This window comes from Drosophila guanche, unplaced genomic scaffold (assembly GCF_900245975.1).
Source record: "Drosophila guanche unplaced genomic scaffold, DGUA_6, whole genome shotgun sequence".
In the NCBI taxonomy this organism is placed as follows: Eukaryota; Metazoa; Arthropoda; class Insecta; order Diptera; family Drosophilidae; genus Drosophila; species Drosophila guanche.
In genome coordinates this window covers 309,300-333,908 of record NW_022995759.1, presented here as the reverse complement: position 1 = coordinate 333,908, position 24,609 = coordinate 309,300, and the positions used below count along the sequence as shown (strand labels likewise).

Genomic DNA, 24,609 nt, shown 5'->3' with positions numbered 1-24,609 from the left:
TTCATAAAATGTCAGTTTAGCAGACATTTTAAGAGCTTTGGATATTTTTAAAACCAGATAGGAATCTTATTAATTAGAAGAAAGTGCCGATACACTCGCATTTGGTTTGTGCTTTTCGCATTACTTCTTTATGACAGAAATATATCCAGCTTGTTATAAAAGTCTCAATAAAGTTTTGTAGTTTATAATTGTATATTTGAAAATATTTTACACGCACGTATACACACATAGATTCAAATACTGTAATCATAATTATACATGTTTTATACGATATAACGGCGCAGCATCTGTAATTTCCAGTTTTTATCAGGAAATCAATTAGTTACCGAATCAAGTCATATGTCCCATGTATGTATGTATATACAATAATGGATTCGTATTTCTTTCATAGCTTTACCCTTGCAAATGACATTGAACGGATTTTGCACTAAAACAAATTAAGCGTCTAAAGTTGACAAATTGATAGAAACACTTTTACCATGTGCCTGTCCTATTTTGCAAGGATACATAAAAGTAATCAGCAATGTTTTCGTTGAATACTTTTGGCACATTTGTCTAATTACGACTTTTTCGTTGCCTGATGCACTCATTCTTCGTTTTTATATAAACAATTTCCATGAAAGATGAAAGAACAGACCGACATTTTCAGACTTAAATGTCACAGTGTAATCACGGAGTAATGCAGAACACATTCTCTTTAGACATTCTCAATTCAATGCTTAAGACGTTTTTATAAATTTACAAATATTTGGTAATAATTACATGGTTCAGCTTTTGAGAGATATGTTGATAAAAGGTAGGGCTTAAAGTTAATTAAAATATACTGTAGTCAACACTGCACGTGCTATTGCTTTTACTTCAAAGTGCAGTTTCTTTCATTTTAATATTGGAATCATGTATTTTAACGCACAACCACAAATATAGTATACATTTTGAGTTGTGTCAATATTGACCAAAAAAGAATCAGCAGGAAAATATAAATAAAAACATAATCCTAATCTTCCATAATTATTCACTGAGATATATATTATTGCCAGTCTATCTACAAAATGTTCATATATTGGAATTTGCTGTAATGATACTCGGATCGGTGATCTGTGTTTCAACCATTGAAGCATTTTAAAGAGAGTGTTATAAGCCAAAATCCAACTTGACTTAAATTTAAAAACCAAATTTAATTGAATTTAAAATGCTTTTATTAAAAGAATGCATCGAAGGTTCTGTTTAAGAAAATTGCATCATTATCCGACTATTATTTCATATCAGTCTTTAGTCATTGTTTCAAAAAATCTACAAATCATGTGATCAGTTCTATTGCATACCCTTGCAAAGGGTATTGTATCAATATAACTAAAATGTAGTATACATAGCACTAGCAATAAGCAACTGCTCGTATCTGTTTATATACGATTTATTTTCATAAATATTGACTGAAGTCTGGATTAATATTGTCTTTTTTCGAACTGCAGTGTTATCAGTAGATACGTACTAGCCCATGTCGTTTTATAAATAATACCCGTATAAGTACTACATTCTTACAATCATAAGAAATTTGGAGAACAAATCAGCAGTTTGAATGTGGAATATATATATTTGCAAGGGTATTTCAGCTTCGGCTTGCCGAATTAAGATGTTTTTTTTTATAATACATAACTATATTGGGATATTGATTTGGTGGGCAATTTTTCAAATAATCCATTTTTACTAGTTATGGTAGTTACGATTATTAATGTGCATAATGGATAATGTGCTTTGATTCGGGGGTTTTCTGTATAGTGATTGCGGTTTCTTGCGGCTTAGGCAGCCAAACATAAAAAGTCTGTTCTAATTTGTATGTTATATTATATGTGATAGTTGACCGCTTCACACATGTAAAGAACCCAATAAATATATACATCGTATATTTTAAATATTATTATTATTTTGCACACATAAATATTTGTTTCTCTCTTATTATTTGAAAATGCTAATTACATACATACATACACAGATACATCAAATATAGAGTACTATAACATTTACGTATTACAATTGTCTTATATGGCTATATACTCTTCATTTTTTAATGGTGTGTTGTTAAATTGACCTGTTGGAAATTTTTTTATTTTTAAGAACAGCACTAAAAACAGAAGCACAGAACAGAATAGAAGCGCTGATAATACCCATACAGTTACTCCTATTTTTTTTTGTAATGCAATTGTTGAACTACAAAATGACATATAAACATTTTAAAATCAACTATTAAGAGTCACGAACGACACGAAAAAATCAAATAAAGACAAAGAAAAAAAAACCCTCGTATGCCCTGGTGCTAAAGGTCGTCCTGTCCTAAACACATAACATTAAGGGACATTTTACAGATGCGTTGTGCTTACAGTTGCCGCTAATCGTTTTTTTAGCAACATAATCACTATTTTCGTAAAATAACACAAAAGTGTCTTAAACAAAATTTAACATTTGACTCTTCTGCGGGAATATACATACATTCACATTTGGACAATTCTGAATTTAAATTCTAGTATAAGAAAAGAATAATAAACTAAGTCTTGTAATAATTTAATCTGTACATGAGTTGCATATGAGCAGTAAATTAATACTAACGAAATACATCATAGTAAGGATACAAAGGATAAAACTCTTGAACATTTTGCAAAGCCTGGAAACCAGGTAGCATAGTATTCATAGTTCATTTGTTAACATAGGTGTTTTAGGTGTGTAGTACGAGTTGCAGTTCTTAAATATTGTATTAATTATACAAATTATAGATTATTTAGCAGAAGTTGATTGCGCTACTTTACATTTCACTTCTATTATTCAGTACTGTTACTTTCACATTGCACCAACTTTGACATCATGTAGGCTTATATGTTGTTGAATATGTAGATCTGTATGTTAGATATCTTGTCAAAATGGAATGTGACTTGTAAGACAAGAAACAGAAACGTAACAGAAGAATATAAAAATATCGTTCATTACCAATGTCAGCAATTTAAAAACAAATTATAGGTAAACATTAATTTTATATTTAATAAAAATTAAAATCAGTCAATTTTTGCATTTGGATTATTTTATGTCGAATATCTGATCTTACCTTACTTATATCCATACATACATACAATATAGACATATGTAATTGTTTTGTTTAATGAGCAACGACATGAGAAGTTTGGTAGTTTTCTTCGACTTTTTATCTGATACGTTGATTTTACATTGTTTCATTGGCGAGGGCAAAACGAGTAGCGAACGATTCATGGCAACACATACAGTTTGAAATTTTGTTTGTGTTCATGTGAATATAGAGAATATGGGCTTTTTATGGGACTGTTTAGGTTTGGCGGTTTTTTTTTAGATTTTACAAGTTTTTTAATTGGTCAGATGGTCAGACGTCAATAAATGTGAAAGTTGGCCCTATGGCATATATTTATTGATGTAAATTAATTAATTAATTATCCATAATTTCGTATATTAATACACATTCGTATATGTTTACATCCACAATAGACACAAATTAAATAGTAAATATCATCTAAACATACAGCTTATAGCAAGTTAGCTCACATTCGCATGGGATACACACACATAAATACATACACATACACATATATATTTCCATATTGGGTTGGTATGTAGGGAAAGACCCTTTTTCTGTTAAATGATTAATGTTTCTATTAACTAGAGGCTTATAGACAGGCCATTTTCATAAATCATTTGCATCGCTTTGAGACATCGCCTTCAGGAGAACTCCTTGGGACTCTTCTATTCAGCTGACATAATGTTATGAACTTGTTCCAATTTGAAAGCCAATCGCTGCTTCTGTGAAAATTCATCTTCCTCTAGAGTAACAGTGAGCTGTTCATTGTATTTCACAGCGTAAGTGTACAGCTCATGCAGAGCACAATTGGTGTTAAACTCTGTCGTATGCAGCTGAAATAAAATGAACGAAATTAATTTTAAACGGGAAGGGGCTTGTAAGACGCTTCTTACGCGTCACAAGTTTTATACCCGGCACTCAGTACTACATCTGCACCTTAGCGGTGTTTTGTCAAATTTTAAATTGTTTCTTCATCTGTCATCTACATCTACAACACTTCTCACACCAACACGCTCCGTTAGCTCGCCGCCCTTCCCTAGACCAACACACTGCAGACTCGAGGCAGAGGCAGAGGCACCGTCCGCACACAAAAAAAAAACAAATAAAAGCTGCGGGACGGGGTGGGTTAAAAGTCGGAAGAGGCATCGGCAGGGGGAGGGCAGAGGCAGGGGACGAGTGAAGCAGAAGCAGAGTGTGAATGAGAGAATGTAAAAAGAACAACAAAAGCTGCGGGACAGGGTGGGTATAGCCACTGGAAATTAATTTATCCATTTTGGCTTTAATAATGATCCAATCGGATCCCAATTTGGTGATCTGATAGATATGGCCATTTCCTACGGAATGACGTTTTTAGTTTTCTTTTGTCTTCAAAATTGTAGATTTGGGATGTTTTCGCCCTTTTGCGGTGGCGGAAGGGGGCGTGGCTCATTTTTGAAATACACTGGTTTCAGTGTGAGCATATAGCAGTCTGGATGCAAAATTTGGTGGCTCTAGCTCTTGTAGTCTCTGACAACTAGCCGACAAACAAGACGGACAGACGGACAGACAGACATGCCTCTATCGACTCGTCTATTGATGCTGATCAAGAATATATATACTTTATGGGGTCGAAAACGTTTCCTTCTGTGCGTTACATACAACCGGTATTCTCCACAAATACAATATACCCTATTTACTCTTCGAGTACCGGGTATAATAATTATTCACTTGCGGAAACTTTGAGGCTGCCGGACATGTGCCAATATTCATCTTAAATGATAATCTATGCATATCCACCATGATTTAAGTGTGTTCAAGTAATATCGAAATACTCACAATATAATGATAACTTTTTGAGTTATATTTTACTACTCAATGAATACTGATTATGTTTTGACAAAAAATATAACTCAAGAAATAATAATTAGTCGTTAAGTTTTATTTTTTGCTCTAAAATAAAACTCAACTTTTAATTGTGACTCCATCTTACGAAGAATATGGAAAAGTTATATTCATCTTCATTCTTCATCAGTGAGACAAGAACAACCATAATAAAAAAATATTAAAAATAAAAATATTTCCCAGTGCAATTTATTTCATTTAATATTGAATTTTGCATAAAGCAGCTTCTGCTGCAAAGAAAAGTGGGCAGTCATATTCGGCAAATGAGTTCATCAACAACATAAGCAATGAATGTTTTCGTAAATGCTGCGCCTAAAGATACGAGATCGTATTCCTGTTAAGCGTGTGGCTGCTCTTGGCTATGAGTACAGCTGTGTTCAATGAAATAGTAGTGCGCAGCTTTCCATCACCCAAATTTAACATGTGATATCTATTAGGAAAGCGAAAGTCACGCATTATAAACAAGTAGAAATGAATTTAATTGTTCATTCCTTCTAGCTCTTTTTCAAGAATGGGTCGCCTGGAATGGGTCAATAAAGTCAAGCTTTGATACGAAAGAAAAATATGTAATGCAAATGTGATAATGTGTTTTCGGGTGGAAGAATCATCTTCCACGATGATAGTATTGACAAAAATTTGCAACTAGCGTATTGTAAAATAGACAATTATAGCCCAAAACCGATCGAATTAAGTACAAATATAATGCAATATTGGGAACAAAAGAAGTACCAATATCCGAATATGTTCCAATTGGCAAAAGTTGTGCAATCTGCCCCTGCAACGCAAGTCAGTGTGGAAAGAGCCTTTTCTGCACCTAGATTAGTTCTTCCCGATCTGAGGTGCAACCTATCCACACAGTCGTTGTAGAAGCTGCTCTTTGTTAAATTAAATAAATAAATTTATATAAATAAATGAATATACATACATAAATAAATAAATATATATAAATAAATTGCACTAGGAAATATTTTTATTTAAAATTTTTTTTGTATTATCGTTGCTCTTGTCTGACTGATGAAGAATAAATATAACTTTTCCATTTCCTACGTAAGATGAAGTCACAATTTAAAGTTGAGTTTTATTTTTGCTCATTATTAATTGAGTAGTAAAATATAACTCAAAATTAATCATTATATTGTGAATATTTCGATATAACTTGACAGGTAATCATTATCGTATAATTTTGTTTATACCGCTTATAATGATTACCATCCCTGCAATATACCATATTTACTCTTCAAGTACCGGGTATAATTAAATTATTTTGATAAATTAAAAGTTAATTACTTACCCTTGATTCTTCAGCAAGCATAGCATTCATATCTTGGTCTGAGATAGGCGACATATCTCGAATATCTCTGTAGTAGCGATCTACCCACTTTCGATACTCTGGAATGTCTTTAGCATATAGTAGTTTCGAGCTTGGAGAGTCTTTGCCTGCAAACAAAACAGAGTTTAAAAGCATTCTCTTTTTCTTTTCCTTTCTTTCGAAATCTTTCACAATTCGTACCCAAACGATGATCGGAAGTAGAGCAGGAGTCCATGAATGTTTGTGCAACAACTGATAGGCAGGAATCTACAATGTTCGACTTGTGTATGTCGAAGACGAAGTTTGGATTTTTTATAAGGTTTACCCAAAAACTGAAAGAGTATCAGAGTGAGTGTCTCCCCTCATAAAATTATACCAGTTAAAAGCATACATACCGCAATGGTAGACTGTTGCTCTTCCACGTATGCACCACCTCAGGATCAGTTATCCCGTGCAATTGGGCTTGATCGTCAAGGAAATCAAACATGTATTTAATTGCCAATGGCAGAGCTGATCCACGATGAGCAGTGCTGAATATTGTCTCAAAGAGATCGTCCACAAACTTTTGCAGTGTGCCCTTAGTGGCCAACAGTCTGGTTAGATAGATCTCAGACACCAGTTTATTGACTCGTTCGCCTTCTTTCTGCATATCACTGTCGTGATGTTTCACCAAATGCCAGTACCTTATACCGCTATCCTGCATATCGTTGTTCAAAGGGCTGCCGGCGCGGCTAAATGTCGGAGAGGAGGAGGTGTACTTCGATATATTAAGAGTTTCATACCTAAGATTGACAATAATATGTTAAAATAAATGTATTTGCTGAACGATGTTGAAAAGTTGTTGTGTTTACTTGTGAGATTTCTCATTTTTATCCGATAATATACTGAAGTTATAGATTGAGCTTTGCTTCGGGACCAAGCTCAATCCAGCACCATCTGGAACGTTGTAGTGCTGCAATGTGTTTAACTTCTTCCACTCGCTCTCAGTCTTTGAAGTGACGTCTTCATCGTACAAAATTACTCGTCCCGTAGCACCTGTGCGCCACTCTTTTGCAGCAAGATAAGGTAATTGAAAATGTTAAATTTCTTAAATTTCTTAGTCATTGATCCCAGAGTAATCTTTTTGTGCAGCGATTGATAATACAGCAGCAGCGTGCACACAGCAAATCGAAAACGAGAAGGGACGTGTGAGACATTTCTTAAGCGTCACAACTTTTATACCCGGTATTCTGTCAGTACAAGATACCTTGTTATACCCGGTACTCGAAGAGTAAATAGGGTATATTGAATTTGTGGGGAATAACGGTTGTATGTAACGCACAGAAACAAGCGTTTCCGATCCCATAAGGTATATATATATTCTTGATCAGCATCCATAGACGAGTCGATAGAGCCATGTCTGTCTGTCCGCCTAGTACTCAGAGACTATAAGAGCTAGAGCCACCAAATTTTGCATCCAGACTTCTCTATGATCATCTCAAAAATGAGACACGCCCCCGCAAAAGGGCGAAAACCTCCCAAATCTACAGTTTTGAAGATAAACTAAAAACGCCATTCCGTAGGGAATGACCATATCTATCAGATCACCAAATTGGGATCCGATTGGATCATTATTATAGCCACAATGAAGAAATTAACTTGTAGTGGCCAAACCCATTGCACATTCTCTCATTCACACTCCGCTTCGCGCAGATACGTCTCTGCCTCCACCGCGATGGTGGCGAGCTAAAGGAGCGTGTTGGTGTGAGTAGTGTTGTTGATGTAGATGACAGATGAAGAAAAAATGTAAAATTTAACAAATAACCGCTATGGTGCAGATGTAGTACAGAGTGTCGGGTATAAAAGTTGTGACGCCTAAGAAGCGTCTCACACGTCCCTTCTCGTTTGGTTTACAATTTCGGTTCGTTTTGAAAGGTGTCGAATAGTCAAATAAGAATGACTGCGGTCTACTTACCTAGGTCTAAATCTTCTTTGCGAGGTCTCTGGCTGGATGGTATGTTTCTGTAGATTGTCTCCAAGCATTTTTCCTTCACTTGACCAATTGTATCGCAGTCCAAAACCTTTACGGACACGTTTTCGGTGTGGGAGGGCAGCATGTCAAGGTTGTTGCAGAAGATTGGTTGCTGTATAATGCTGGCATAGACATTCATTGGCCGAAAATCGATGGACTGCCGTATGAGTTTCTCCTCACTAAGGGAATATCTGGCTTCGTGAGTGCAGGCATCCACAGGCCCCTTGTCCACTTGTCCCTTCACAGCACGGAAGAGCATGTATAGAGGCTCTCCTGCGCACTCTTTTAAGAACTTGTAGAGCAGAAATGTAAACCAAGCACTTAACATTTTCTCAGCCACACTTTCGGTTCGCCGTAGTAACAATTTGGGATGACTTTTCCCTTCTATGCACTTCTCGATTAAGTCGCCCAACAAGGTCTTCAGAATATCTGTGCAGTACTCAAGCTTTGACTGTAATGTAACCATTATCAACGAGGCCACATTGACTCGTTCTCGCATCGAAAAGTATCGATTCGACTCAAGAGTACGGATGAAGAGTAGTAGGAACGTTTTGTTCATTATGAGTTGCCCGAAAATACGCAGGCCCTTTTCCTTGCGCAGGAGTTCTGGTCTTTCCCACTGCAACACAACGTGATCTTCGTGGTTGGGAAAGAGAATCTTCATGGCATACGATCGGTAGTCCAGGAAAGGAATGCCTCCAGAAGTAAGATCACCTGTGAGGTCAGTCATTTCAGTCTGGAGTTCAGCAAAGGCTTCTTTGCATTCGGCAGCAACTCGCAACTCCAGTATGTCCATCTGTTCTTGCATGTTGCGCAGTACTCGGTTCGACTCTGAGCTCTTTTTCTTATAGGCCACCAGCAAGGCCACGAAGATGAGCAGCAGGATCACAATGCTGGCTATTACCGCGAATATGACGTTCTCTCCCCAGTCCAAAATTATGTTCGACGACTCATAGCTCAGTATCCCTATGCGGTACTCCAGCGAAGATCCGATGCGAACAATAACTTCGGGTCCGTTGGGGCTCTTAGTCGCGGTGGCTTCGGGCGGGGGTCGACACGTGAGTTGCTGACGAGAGAGAGACGTGATGTTGCAGAAACCGTTTCCTATTCTCACCTCCACATCGCTTTCCTTACAGGCGCGGTCCAAATTTCGACCGTTTATGGTTAGGTACTCGCTCTTAAAATACTTGACCCTCTCCTCAAACACGAAGTACTCTGGGTTCGGATACAGCTCGAAGTGGTTGTTGTGTATCTTCGACAGATTCTGCACACGAAGCACATTGTCCATAAGAAAACCGTACTCGAGAAGCATTGGGCTTTCGGCGTCCAAGTTCTTGCTGTCTGCCTCAATAATCGGTGATGCACACTCCATTTCTACATCCGATTGGACTCGGCACTGGCTTGCATACATATCCATGTTGTACACCACATAAATGCTGGGAGACTGTATGCTCGTGAATTGTGTGCCAATAACCGAGATGCGAATACCCCCGGCCGGTATGCCCTTGGGCACTTTGATCTGACCTGTGGGTCCAGAGCTGACGTGCTCAACAGTGGGATCCAGCACATATTTGAAATTGTAATCGTTGAACTCGCGGGGGCCGTTATCAAACGACATCTTTAGTCGCCCCTCGATTATTCCTGGGGACGGGGAGGTGCGACATATGGCTTGCGAAGAATCTGCGCTCAAAATTTTACAGGGCAAATGGTCGTTGATAGAGGCTTGAATGCGGGAGCCGGCATTCAAGTGTTTTCCAGAAATGTGCACTTCGGTGCCACCGGACGTAGGACCAAACTTTGGATTAAAGTCTAGTATTTTCGGATCAACAAATTCGTAATCCTCCTTTGACTCACCGCGGTAGTCCCCTATTTGGACCACTATTCTTCCATTTCTGTACATCTGCTCGCCTGGACTATCTACCGTGCAAACAATTTGCTTTGTGTCGATGTAGAACTGCGGGAACGGCATACAGTTGATGCCAGCTATGCGAACTCCCGAGTAGATGTCGTTATAGTTCTTGCCCAGGTTGATTCCTCGTATCGTTATGTTTGTGCCGCCTTCCCACGGACCCGTTTTCGGGTCAAATGCGTGAATTTCTGGGTTGGGGCAAATTTCGCTCCGATTCAACCAATCCGTTTTGCCCTCATTGTTCTTATTGCACTGCTCTTCTACCTCACACGTATTGGTGGACGAGCACCAGCCGCAGTTGTATTTGTCCGCCAATGCCAAGCAAATTCCACAACTATCGGCCATGTCTCGGCATCGATAAATTACAACTGAAACATGATTATTTTAATATCGTTTGAATGCATTAAAATTAGCCCGAGTTTGGTTAAACACTTACCATGGATATTGTGCGGATTATCAAGGGGCTTCGATCCACCCCAAATAACAGCAAAGGTTGCCGTCAAGTTAGGCGATCTGGAGGTATACTGAAACTCCATGCTGTCACAGTAGATGGTGTCGCCAAGCAACTGAGCATTTAGGCTGGTTACACGCCCCTCGATATTGAACTGGCAAACGAATCGGGTCTGCACAATAAACTGTCCGATTATATGGACTTTAACCTTAATGGATTTACTCGTTCCCGCAGCCACAAGCACTTCGCTTCCGTCACCCGTTGCATTAATCGTCGGACAGAATCCAGGTCCCGACCTATAGCTCGGACCTATCCGGCTCACCCCTGTTACTAGTATGTCGTTGCGGCAATTCTCAGCGGTGTCATGCGTGCACCTATGTGCCTCAACGCACCAATCACATGGGAACTCTGAGGAAACACAGCGGGTGCAAGAAGAGTGGGTACTGCAGTCGAAGAAGGTGAAATCTGTGGACACCAGGTCCGGTCCGTTCCTGGTGCGCACAGACAACTTGGCTGTGAAATGGTGTTTTCCCTGCTCAATTTGTGGCAGCATGTCTGTGCGGGGTGTGGTACAGTTCACTCCGTTGCGTTTCTTGGTGGCGTTGGTAAAGAGCGCCTTGTCCTCAGTGGTAAAAGCACAAATTAGATTCTCCTTCAGCTGTGGCAAGTGATCGATGATTAGCTCTAGGGTGCGGGCGGTAGTGCGTTGCAGTTGATGCGGGACCACACTCGTTATCGTTGTGCACTTGCCAGTCTTGTAGCTAACCCAATACAGCGGGTCGTTGGCATCGTCCTGGCAATTGGAGCGCGGACTGCACTTGTTCTCCAAGGAGCACCAGCCACAGTACGGATCTCTGGCGCCCAAGCACTCTCCGCAGGTCTTATAGTCGGAGCAGTCGAAAACTTTCACCTTGCTCACTCTGCGATCAGACATGGCATAGATGTAGAGATTTTGGTTGTCAAACTTCATGTCTTGATTGATAGCAGAGCCGACATCCACGGGAAAACTGGCGTACTCGTTTGCAACGGACGACGATTCGACCACAACTTTCTTAAGGTATCCGTCCACTGTTCCAACAAAGACAACAGTGTATCCGCTTGTGCTAGTGGACGCCACTGAGGTAAGTCTTGCGCTGAACATTGCCACGGGTACGGAGGTGATTGGGTTCTCTCCTCCCAGCGGAGAATTCACGTCCAATCCACAGAAATCCTCTCCAATAGTTTGCAGCTTCTGTAATTGCCAAGCAACAATTTGTTATATACACAATAATTCTTATAATTATAATTAAAAGAGGACTGTTGGAAAACGACTTCAAACGCTTCACAATTTTATTTATTTTATGTATTTAAATTTAAAATCTATTAACACTGTTGGGTTACGCAGCCCGACCTCAACCGATCTAATCATTTAATCCATAGATCTTACCCAGTAATACTGCAGCGGTAAAAGTAAATAATTAATGTTGTTCTTATTTGACCACAGTGCACAACGATTTTGAATTGTCAGCCACTGCCATTGCCGAGACTCAACATTTAGAATCGATACTCAATCAGTATATAAGTAAGCTTATGGCGAATTTTCAAAAATTGTATATGTCAAAATTTTGCTAGCTATATTCTACATCTACATCTCTCTCTTTTCTCACCACAAAACGCTGGTCTAGCACATTTTTCCTCTCCTCCTCTACGGCGCACACTCCACGAGGTAGAGTTTGTGATTGTGCGATGGCGGTAGGTTAGCAAAGGAAAATTAAATTATTCGTTCTAACTAATCATTCAATAATAATCATTCTTTGATTCTACGTTTTCGATTTTCGTGTGCATACATATCTTCAAAATTGTGGACACATAAACTAAGCTTTATTTTACAAACATAGAAGAGATGTTGTACATACCGTTAAAACGCACGGCATACTTGGCGAGATAAAGTCCAGTCCGCGCATTCCATTGCCATTGAAGCACGATTTTATATTTTGCATAAATTTACGACGAATGGATTTCAAGGAGTATATGCAGAGGGCCGAATTGTTGGTGGGTGCGTTTCCATCTCCTTTTGAGAACACAGCAAACAGAACGTCGTCTTGGATGGAAATTCCCAAGCTTTGGGCCAGATCCGAGCTGGGCTTTCCCAAGAAACCCGCCTGCACCAGGTTGAATTTGGTGCCGCCCTGGGCCTCGCTGATGCACTCGACTGGGATCTCAGTATACGAATAATAGTTGGAATCCTCTTGACATATCCGGACTAGTTTCGTTATGTACTCCTTCGGGGACGAGTGGTGGTTGTGCTTTAGTTGGGTGGTCAGAAAATACGAGAACCTCTCCGAACTGAAGCCATACACATAGTTCACGAAATATGATTCTCGTGCGTACGAATTGATGAAAGTTCGGGTTCCAGTTGTTACCGCCGATGAAGCGATCTGGAACATCTTGGTCTTTTCGAGGGATCGTGACGCCACAGCTGGGATTTCACTGCGGTACGGGGAATTGTTCGTGTATGTAACTCCGACATACATTACATTGGTCACGGGATGCTGGGGAGGCCCTGGTGCTATGAATGCCACTGTTGACGACTTGGCATCGTTTGCCACCACTGCATCTGGTACCTCGTGCTCAATTATACTGACGTTCTGAAGATTACGCACTGTGCACGTGCCTTGGAATAGGGAGCCGCACGCGATAAGGCGCGAAGTGGCTCTATCTATTAGAAGTACTTTGTTATAGTTGTCTGTAGGACTGCGAACGGCGTTTAGCGGACAGTCGAGTATACTGCACTCGACAGAATCGTTCTGGGGTCCGGTTTTCACTGTCTCATGGAGATCCAAGTCCGGCGACAGCTGGTACAATCGGTTCACTCCGCCGACAAATACTCTGCCCGTAATTGTGTCCACCAGAAGGTGGTTTAGCCGTGTGTCGAATTTGGCCACATTTGTAATGGTTGTACTCAGGTTTTTTGCTTCACTAACGGCGGCATTTGCATCTTTCAAGCTTATGGACTCGTTCTGAAAAGCCGCAACCATTCTTTTAGCAAGGAAGCGAGCAGCGACGGTCCGTGAATATCGGGATGGTAGCCAGTACTCATGATGATCTCCTAGAGTTGCTAGTAGCAGAACCCATAGAAAGAAATGCATCTCCTCAATCGCTCGTTAGCTCGGCGACTCGATGCTCTTTTTGTATTACAATGCCCAATTATCAAATGATAATATTCTTTAATTTAACTGGTCGCTGGTTATAATCTCAGATATTGTTCGTTAATATATGCAAAATGTGCTTGTACTATACTTTGTCTGTGGGTTCCTTCTTCAAGTGGCTTCTTCTTATGTGTCATCCATTTGTAATTGAGTTGATCACTCAAGTGTCTTTCAGGGAATTTTACCGTTTTGTTATTAGCGGCAACATAGTTTAATCTTGTTTATAGCTGGATTAGAGGAATAATTAAAAATAATTAACCTTAGTGTTTTTATATTTTTTTCTCAGAACTCTTAAGGAAAATTGAAAATAGCTTATGAAATTATTGAATGTTTGTTTAAGTTAAATATGTAGTATGTGGTATCTATGTATTTTGGATGATATTTATGCATATACATGTATGTATTTATACGGATATCCCTAAAACATTTTTTTTCCTAGACCGCTTCCGCATGATCTGCGACGCGTGTAACAAAACCGGTAGGGTGTATGCAGGAAATGTAGATGATTTACTCGGAAATGATGAGGAAAATGATTACCAACCGCAAGTTAAAGAGCTAAGCATGCATTCAACATTATAAATAATTGTTAATACTACGGTTGTTCCTATTTTTAATTAAGAGGAAGGGAACTAGTAGTAGAATTGTACATACATATATGTTAAGATGGATTTTAATATGAGCAAAAGACACTAAACGAGTCATTCAAGGAACTTTTCGATCTACAAAGAGGAAGGAACCAATATACATGTATAGTTGTTATGGATATAATAGGAATTGTAAAGTTTATTGGGAAAATGCAGGCGGTATCAGAAATAAACAACTCACCCGATAGGCATAAATTGGAAATTCAGCGACGAAATTTGGGGATTGTCGAATAAACTAGTGTCCAGGTTATTTGTGTTAAAATGAATGTACGTATGGGTGCAGCCAAGGATTACAGTTTTCATATTTCAACACACATGTCGACATTGGGTGAAGTGGTCCGCAAAACATATATTTTAACATACTTTCCATAAAATGCAATAAAGAGTAGTAATTGAAGAATGAGCCAACATGGAGGAGAACACCCTAAACTATTTTTACATTCCAGTGTACAACTCTCTTTCAGTCCCACTTCAATTCACTGCAAGGTGCGGTGGCACAACCTACACGCCACCAAAATACTTCATTCTCTACGAGCACATGGGCTAACTCTTCCCTTCCTCTAGTTCAAGCAAGAGAAGTGTTCCGGCGAACCATGGTATTTAAAATATTGTTTGACCTTTGCAGAGGGCCCTGGCCCTCTCGAATTAGAAGAAGATATCCTAAGAGCGGGACTGAGGGAAAAAGCTGACATCCGGGGTAAATGCAAAAATTCTGAGGCACGGTGGCCCAGGTCGATCGCAACCAAGGGACTAAAAAGAGCCGTACGGTTACCTTTTTTTTTTAATAATATTTTTTAATAAAAAAAATAGTAAACTTTTAAAATAGTAAACTAAAATTTCTGCAGAAGAATTCGGACGAATGGAAATATGTGTGCTCCTTATATGCCAACTATTTTCACTCCCAAGTTGCTTTGCGTGTATTCACTTGACTTGTTTTAAAAACAAAAGAGTCTTTGAACTTGTTTTGAAATTTATTTATATAAAACAAGAAGAATACCAAAAATTCGTGAATTAAATTCGTATGCCCGAAGAAGAAACAGTTCAGATCCGACAAGGGCCAGCCAGTGAAAGTGCATATGACTGCTGAGACTATGGCCATAGCTGATTCTGGGTTAGATGCAGCATCTTTAGCCAATATTAGCTATAGCCCATCCAATATAGCACAATAAAGGTATAATTTAATTGTTTAACCCAAGGGCCATGTCGCCGTGAATTTGGCGCCCCAAGTCTGGCTATGCCAAGAATGCTTTGAATGTATGTATGTTTACCCCTCCTTTAGTTAATGTTTGTAGTTCACGTTCATTAAGTTCGAAAAGCTGCCATATTTCTGGTAGCGCCATGGGGATAATATAAGTTAGCTTATTAAATAAATCTATTATTACTATAATTACTACATGCAATTATATGAGTCTTTTTACGCAGTGATGTATGATTGTGGGGAGCCGGTGAAGTGTTAGGCGAGCGCCGCCCCGAAACCCAACCAGAGCTAGCACGAAATAAGTTGTACCATGTACAATCGCTAAACAAAAGACAATCACAAACAAAACCACGCCCCTTACTTGTGGAGTTTTTTTTCTATGGAAATTATGTACAACTATATACGTAGATTCTATGCATGATGATCGATATGATGTACGCCTTAAGCTACAGTCTAGAGCCGTTTTTAGACGACTTTTTCAACTAAAAACAAACATTATCAAAAAATATGTATGGACAAACATACATACATATGTATGTGCATATGTTCACATATGCATAGTTTTAAATACGAATACGTACTTTGACAACACATTATTTCTAACCGATTAAACTAAAAAGTTCGATTAAATAAAATTATCCGAGTACATTACTTTTTTTCTATACTCTCGCGTAGACTTCGATTTTCACTTTTCACAAAGGGTTCGGGGTTCGTTCGGTCTTTGGTGCACTTTTGTATGTATATCTGAATCAAGGGAGGATAAGCGGTGCTTGCTATAACGCGGATGGAAATCCGCGGGTACAATACCTACAATACTTAATCTATTCACATTTAATCGTACCTATTAAAACTACATCCTTGGACAATAAATACATAACTACTTCGTTTTTATTCATTTATTTTTTTGCAAATTTACACATTTTATCATGAGACAGTGTGACCGCGGAATTATCAAAAAAATATACCGTATAGCCCTCAAAAATATACCGAATAAAGCTTCCTATTTTCAATTTATATCGTAAAAAGACAATGAACTAAATGGGCGCGTTCATCAGGAAAACTGGTTCCCCAATCCAGCGATAGCGTGTTGTTTCCTGGTGAACGCGTACGATCCATACCTCACCATCAGAACGTGGTAGATAAGAGCGGAATTAATTATTACAAAACAAAACACTTCTAACGTTTTTCTTCTTCTCCGTGCTCTTGTCGATACGTCAGCTATCGTTAGGAGCCAAGAGCTAACCATCCAATAACTGCATAAGCCTAGTATCCAGATCGTAAAAAAGGGGCCGCTAGAAAAAAGGGATGCTATTCATATGAAACCGATAAGATATGTTGTCGCGCACAAACTACTTTCTAGCGGCTGTACGAAGGCAGTATTCAGATCGGAACCATGCAACCATGCAGTATTCTGCATGGATCCATTTTGCCTTCTTTGTTTTATTAACTTTTTATTCAATTTTCACACATTTTCAAAACGGTAAAGCCTAGTACTCAGATCGAAAAAAAGGGGCCGCTAAAAAAGTCAGGCATGATATTCGTATGGAACCGGTAAGACATTTTTGTGCGCATAAGCTACTTTCTAGCGGCTGTAGGCCAGGCAGTACTCAGATCGACAATAAAACAGGGCGAAATAATCTAGAAAGTCAGACGATAGTATTTTGTGGTATCGATAGTATTTTTGTGGTATTCATAGTATTTGTGTGGTATTCGTTGGTATGTTGCTAGCAGCTCGAAAAATAAAGATCTGTTTTTGAGCCTAGTCACTAACCAAATAGTATAGTATATTATTAAAATGTAGCTGGGACTTCTGTCTGCGTGCTCTACACGCACTAATACTTGTAGCTGGGACTTTGGCAGAGGCCTGGGACTTCAAGACGCACATTGAGCGGTGACGTTTCGCTTGGCTCAAATTAACAATCTACTATACTATTTGGTTAGTGCCCTAGTACTCAGATCGAAAAAAAGACTTGCTAGCAAAATATGCAATACATTTTGCCAGCAGCAGAGTGTGACCAGAGGTGAAAACCGCATTCCGTACGGTTACACTTCTCAGGCAGCTGTGTTGTTTTGTTTACCTTTTTGAAAATGTGTGAAAATTTAATTAAAGGTTAATAAAACAATGAATAGAAAATTGATCCATGCAGGAGATTGCTTTTAGTGGGATTTGCAGCTCTTGCATGATCGGAGGAGGAGGACAATCAGCGAAATAAGTGCCAGGTCTGGAACAGACAGTTCATCTTCGGATCGACTTAGCGCGCTTTGGTCAACCAACGATAGAATTTGACGCACACTTTATGAGTTCGATCAATTGAGAGTTGAGACCTGAACCTATTATAAATGGAGGTTTTTTTCCACATATTAACAATTTTTCACAGGAAAAATACGTTTTCAGTTGTTGCATCAAGAAGAAACGGCTAGCCAGTCACCCCAGGGCTGAGTACTTCCCAAGCACTCAGGTCGCACAACATAACAGCTGTTTGGTACTCTCCAATCTAACCGAAAACCATCTCTCCGACACCTATATATATACATAGAGACGGCTAAGAATTTAAATATACATTTAGTTTTTATTTATTTATTTCTTATTTATTTCCTATGGGTTTTACAATATTGAATCTGGGATTCTTTCCCTTTGGAATGGTCTCACTTTTTCTTCGAATAAGGGTCTCCTGGCTCCCACTGGTAGCTACGTCTTTTTCCCCGATCTGGTACAGGTTTTCTCGAATCCTTATGTCCATGTAAATGTCCTGACCAGGTTGTTCAGGTTATATTGAATATTAGAGAAAACAAAATGTTACTGAAAATTTTGAACTCATAAAAGAGTTGTTTGCCGAACGAACACCAGAAATGGAATGAGTATTCAAATTGTGTACCAAATATTATGTTGATGGATATCATCCAAATATCGATATCGATATTTGAAACGAACCCCACAATTTCTTCGAAAAAAATAGGGCATGATATAATTTTTTCGAAAAATTTCGACTTTTTCATTGGTTGAAAGTTGAAAACGGTAAAAAGTCGGAAAAGGTATTACAAGTATTTATTTTCGATATAGAATTTCAAAGTACTTGGCGGGAATCGAATGTAATAGGAAGTAAATCTTAAGATCATCAAGGCAAATGGCAATGTTCTGGGCACTGCTGCGCATAGACGAACCCTGCAGCATCTTCGAATCCCTGGCGAGTTTGATAAATTTTTCGAAGTAATTTTTTATTATAGGTTGTTCGTCGAGCAGAGAGAGTTGGTGTTGGTGTTTCTGTGCGGTGTTTGAGGCGGCGCCGTTGAGCTTGCCACTGTCCACTGGCCATCGAAGGGTCCGGGGGTATCGGTGGGATCAACGGAGATAGAATTGAATTTTTTATTTGGTCACGCCACGCCACTAATTTGTATTGCATGTTCGGTTATACCAGAATATATACGCATAACCACCTGAGTTTAGCCTGCCTATTGAATGGCACAGAAAATTGTGTAACTAATTTACCTAAAAACACCGAAACGTCAACCACAAACTACTATATTACGGTTCAGTTTTACAAGTGTTCTGGTAGAATTTTTTTTTAATTCTGGACGTTGATATGCAATGACTGCACCATCAAGTGGCCCATGCGACACCAAGCCAAAGCCTGTTACGCGCGGAACCTAGCAGAACGCAGCCCTCCTCCCGCCCAACCGACCGAGGGGCGCTGCCGCATGACGCGCGGCGCGATTAACCGAACCGGTCGCGAGCATGCAGGAAAGATAGATGTTAGGCTAATATTCGAGGAAAATTAGATCTAATCATAACTAGACTAAGCTAAGCAAGCAGAAATTACCAAAATCAGAGACAAGACAAAACTAAAATGAAACTAACTACGGGAGAGGTAGGCTAGTATAAGAGATTTAAGAAGAGGAAGGGAGTTAGTTGATGATATAATGTGGTAGAGGGAATTATAATCCGAGCATAAAACCCTAAAGGGTTCGTGTGAGGAATAATTCGATCTTCATAGTGGAAGGAACAAAGGAATAAAGTTTGTAGTGGGTCTAATGGGAATCGTAAAGTTTAAGCGGCTCAGCAAGTCAGGGCTGTCTACATCCCCCTTGATCAAGTTGTGCATAAAAATTACACCAAGCATTTTTCTACGACTAACTAAGGATGGAAGATTTATTAAAAGAAGTCTACTACGGTAGGATGGCAGTCTCACAGTTGCATCCCAGTTGAGGCCCCGTAGGGCAAATAATAAAAAGTTTTTCTGTACTGATTCAATACGGTCCTGATGTATGTTGTACTGAGGGCACCATACACATGAGCCGTATTCTAAAATCGGACGAACAAGCGAGATATAGAGAGTCTTCGTTATATAGGGGTCCTCAAATTCCTTTGACCACCTCTTTATAAACCCAAGCACACCCATGGCTTTATTTACCATGGTAGAAATGTGTTCAGAAAACTTTAACTTTGGGTCTAGTTTAACACCTAGATCATCAACCAATGTAATTCTCTCAAGAGAACTACCGCAGAGGGTGTAAGGAGCCAGGAAGGGGCTGGAGCGACAAAAAGTCATAACATTGCACTTCGAGGCATTAAGTTGTAACATATTTGCACAGCACCATGACTGAAAGCTATTGAGATCAGATTGCAAACGAGAGTGAAATGAAATGTCCTTATACTGGACACAGAGCTTAACATCATCCGCATACATAAGTACTCGAGAATTTGTTAATACAGAAGGCAGGTCATTAATAAAGAGTGTGAAAAGTAAGGGGCCTAAATGGCTACCCTGTGGTACTCCAGAAGTAACCATAACAGGTAAAGATACGGAGTTTTNGCAGGAGAGATAGATGTTAGGCTAATATTCGAGGAAAGTTAGATCTAATCATAACTAGACTAAGCTAGGCAAGCAGAAATTACCAAAATCAGAGACAACAGAAAACTAAAATGATACTAACTACGGGAGAGGTAGGCTAGTATAAAAGATTTAAGAAGAGGAAGGGAGTTAGTTGAGGATATAATGTGGTAGAGGGAATTATAATCCGAGCATAAAACCCTAAAGGGTTCGTGTGAGGCATAATTCGATCTACATAGTGGAAGGAACAAAGGAATAAAGTTTCTAGTGGGTCTAATGGGAATCGTAAAGTTTATGCGGCTCAGCAAGTCAGGGCTGTCTATATCCCCCTTGATCAAGTTGTGCATAAAAATTACACCAAGCATTTTTCTACGACTAACTAAGGATGGAAGATTTATTAAGAGAAGTCTACTACGGTAGGATGGCAGTCTCACAGTTGCATCCCAGTTGAGGCCCCGTAGGGCAAATAATAAAAAGTTTTTCTGAACTGATTCAATACGGTCCTGATGTATGTTGTACTGAGGGCACCATACACATGAGCCGTATTCTAAAATCGGACGAACAAGCGAGATATAGAGAGTCTTCGTTATATAGGGGTCCTCAAATTCCTTTGACCACCTCTTTATAAACCCAAGCACACCCATGGCTTTATTTACCATGGTAGAAATGTGTTCAGAAAACTTTAACTTTGGGTCTAGTTTAACACCTAGATCATCAACCAATGTAATTCTCTCAAGAGAACTACCGCAGAGGGTGTAAGGAGCCAGGAAGGGGCTGGAGCGACAAAAAGTCATAACATTGCACTTCGAGGCATTAAGTTGTAACATATTTGCACAGCACCATGACTGAAAGCTATTGAGATCAGATTGCAAACGAGAGTGAAATGAAATGTCCTTATACTGGACACAGAGCTTAACATCATCCGCATACATAAGTACTCGAGAATTTGTTAATACAGAAGGCAGGTCATTAATAAAGAGTGTGAAAAGTAAGGGGCCTAAATGGCTACCCTGTGGTACTCCAGAAGTAACCATAACAGGTAAAGATACGGAGTTTTTGAAAAGGACCCTTTGAGACCTAGAACACAGGTAGCTAGAAATCCATCTCAACAGATTGGGCGGAAACCCTAGAAGGTTGAGCTTTTGTGCAAGAAGAGAATGGTTTACGGAATCGAATGCCTTACTGAAGTCAGTGTAAATAACATCCGTCTGCAAGTTACTTTGGAAGCCTTTAATTACAAAGGAGGTGAACTCTAAAAGATTAGTGGTTGTTGATCGTCGCCGTATAAATCCGTGCTGAGCTGGAGATATAAGTGATTTGCAGAGATGCTGCAAGTGCGGAGTTAAAAGTTTCTCGAACATTTTAGGAATAGCGGATAACTTAGATATACCTCTATAGTTTTTAGCGTCAGACTTGCTACCTTTCTTATGGAGAGGAATTATAAAGGATTCCTTCCAGATGGGGGGAAAGCTAGAAGAATGGATAGATAGAGTGAATAGTTTAAGCAAAGGTCCGCAGAGAGACTCGGCACAGTACCTGAGTACACAGCCGGGAACTCCGTCAGGGCCCGGTGAGAATACCGGCTTAACTAATTGAAGTTCATGAAGTAAGGAGCCTTCATTTANCTACTACGGTAGGATGGCAGTCTCACAGTTGCATCCCAGTTGAGGCCCCGTAGGGCAAATAATAAAAAGTTTTTCTGTACTGATTCAATACGGTCCTGATGTATGTTGTACTGAGGGCACCATACACATGAGCCGTATTCTAAAATCGGACGAACAAGCGAGATATAGAGAGTCTTCGTTATATAGGGGTCCTCAAATTCCTTTGACCACCTCTTTATAAACCCAAGCACACCCATGGCTTTATTTACCATGGTAGAAATGTGTTCAGAAAACTTTAACTTTGGGTCTAGTTTAACACCTAGATCATCAACCAATGTAATTCTCTCAAGAGAACTACCGCAGAGGGTGTAAGGAGCCAGGAAGGGGCTGGAGCGACAAAAAGTCATAACATTGCACTTCGAGGCATTAAGTTGTAACATATTTGCACAGCACCATGACTGAAAGCTATTGAGATCAGATTGCAAACGAGAGTGAAATGAAATGTCCTTATACTGGACACAGAGTTTAACATCATCCGCATACATAAGTACTCGAGAATTTGTTAATACAGAAGGCAGGTCATTAATAAAGAGTGTGAAAAGTAAGGGGCCTAAATGGCTACCCTGTCGTACTGCAGAAGTAACCATAACAGGTAAAGATACGGAGTTTTTGAAAAGGACCCTTTGAGACCTATAACACAGGTAGCTAGAAATCCATCTCAACAGATTGGGCGGAAACCCTAGAAGGTTGAGCTTTTGTGCAAGAAGAGAATGGTTTACGGAATCGAATGCCTTACTGAAGTCAGTGTAAATAACATCCGTCTGCAAGTTACTTTGGAAGCCTTTAATTACAAAGGAGGTGAACTCTAAAAGATTAGTGGTTGTTGATCGTCGCCGTATAAATCCGTGCTGAGCTGGAGATATAAGTGATTTGCAGAGATGCTGCAAGTGCGGAGTTAAAAGTTTCTCGAACATTTTAGGAATAGCGGATAACTTAGATATACCTCTATAGTTTTTAGCGTCAGACTTGCTACCTTTCTTATGGAGAGGAATTATAAAGGATTCCTTCCAGATGGGGGGAAAGCTAGAAGAATGGATAGATAGAGTGAATAGTTTAAGCAAAGGTCCGCAGAGAGACTCGGCACAGTACCTGAGTACACAGCCGGGAACTCCGTCAGGGCCCGGTGAGAATACCGGCTTAGCTAATTGAAGTTCATGAAGTAAGGAGCCTTCATTTAACAAAGGGCAGAAAATGCCATTCGACCTTGGTAAACTATATGGATACATATGACCTGGGTAGCTTTCCTGGGAATATGTGGTTTGAAAAAATTTTGCAAAAAGATCGGCGATTGCCTGATCATTGTTTGCCGACATATTCAAAAATGATAGCGAGGATGGATGTGCGGACGTTCTACGCTTACTGTTTACGAAGCTGTAAAACTGTTTAGGGTCCTTTGAAAAACGTATCCTGCATCGAAGGAGGTAGTTCCTATAGCATTGAGCATTAAGAACAGTGAAGTTTGACCGAGCTATTAAGTAATTAGAAAGAGAAGAGGGAGAACCAACTTCTTGAGCTTTTTTAAATAGTCTTGATTTTAGATTTTTTAGACTGGATAACTCTTTGGTGAACCAAGGAGGTTTCGCAGATCTAGTCGGACATAATTAGATCCACTGAGGACGCTGCGGACTATCTTCCTTGATCTGGACATTTTCCGAGGACGAGGAAGGACATCAACCGGACTTTCAATGTTACGTTAGACGGCCGTCTCAAAAAAGCAACTAGCGCAAGGCAAATCAACCGATTTGGTGACCTAGAGGACTACAGGCAGCTGTTTTTCTTCGTCATGGACAAGTACCACGTGTGGAAGGCATTGGCGATAGCTTTGTGCCATATTGATGGCACCCACTACCGTACCGTCCAGCAGATAGGAAGCATGGAGATCCTCAGCGCCCTGACGAAGGTGCTAAATATGCTTGAGTTCCGTAACCTGGATCACAACTTGATTGCCGTTGTCGAGGATGGCTGCTTTGCAAACGAGCAGGCAATGTGAGCAATGCAATGATGTACGCAGCGCAGAGATACCCCGTCCTGTCCGACCTCCATCATTTGAGGCTCAGAATGTGGCATCAATATCGCCATTGGGATGTAGCCATCACGTCATAAAGGAAAACTAGCCTTTGAATAAAGCTAGAAATGGCCAGAAAATTTGATGGCAGCTATCTGTCTTGGCATGGGCGTGCAAATCGCTGTTTTGCGTTAATGCAAAATTAAATGCATTAAAATTCAAAAAAAAAAAAATATTAGACAGGTACTTAGACTGAGTATCGGGTAAAAAAGTTGTGACGCGTAAGAAGCGTCTCACAGGTCTCTTCTCGTTTTATAACTCAAAAACTGACTCACCTAACCAAACCAAATGTTTAGGCTTTGTTCGGACTATTTAGTAGATGGTTTAAATGAAGTTTGCACAGAATCAGTCGAGCGGTTCTTCATTTAT

General features: G+C 39.6%; 1 protein-coding gene across 6 annotated transcripts; it reads right to left on the bottom strand.

Annotated features, from left to right (window-relative positions):
* Positions 1 to 1,395: 1,395 nt before the first annotated feature.
* Positions 1,396 to 16,646, bottom strand: LOC117590679 (plexin-A2). 6 transcript variants are annotated; one of them, XM_034283561.1, is made up of 9 exons: positions 16,524 to 16,646; positions 12,548 to 14,067; positions 10,638 to 11,883; positions 8,236 to 10,569; positions 7,133 to 7,328; positions 6,677 to 7,063; positions 6,483 to 6,613; positions 6,264 to 6,409; positions 3,757 to 3,924 (listed from the first exon to the last, which is right to left on the bottom strand). In XM_034283561.1, exons 2-9 carry the CDS (start codon positions 13,778 to 13,780, stop codon positions 3,757 to 3,759), a joined length of 5,841 nt encoding a protein of 1,946 aa, XP_034139452.1. In that variant the 5' UTR covers positions 13,781 to 14,067; positions 16,524 to 16,646. The 6 variants fall into 6 exon arrangements, with proteins under 6 accessions (XP_034139456.1, XP_034139452.1, XP_034139453.1 ...); XM_034283562.1 differs by having other exon boundaries at positions 16,512 to 16,639; XM_034283564.1 differs by lacking the exon at positions 16,524 to 16,646 and adding an exon at positions 16,335 to 16,478.
* Between the last annotated feature and the right edge of the window lie 7,963 nt (positions 16,647 to 24,609).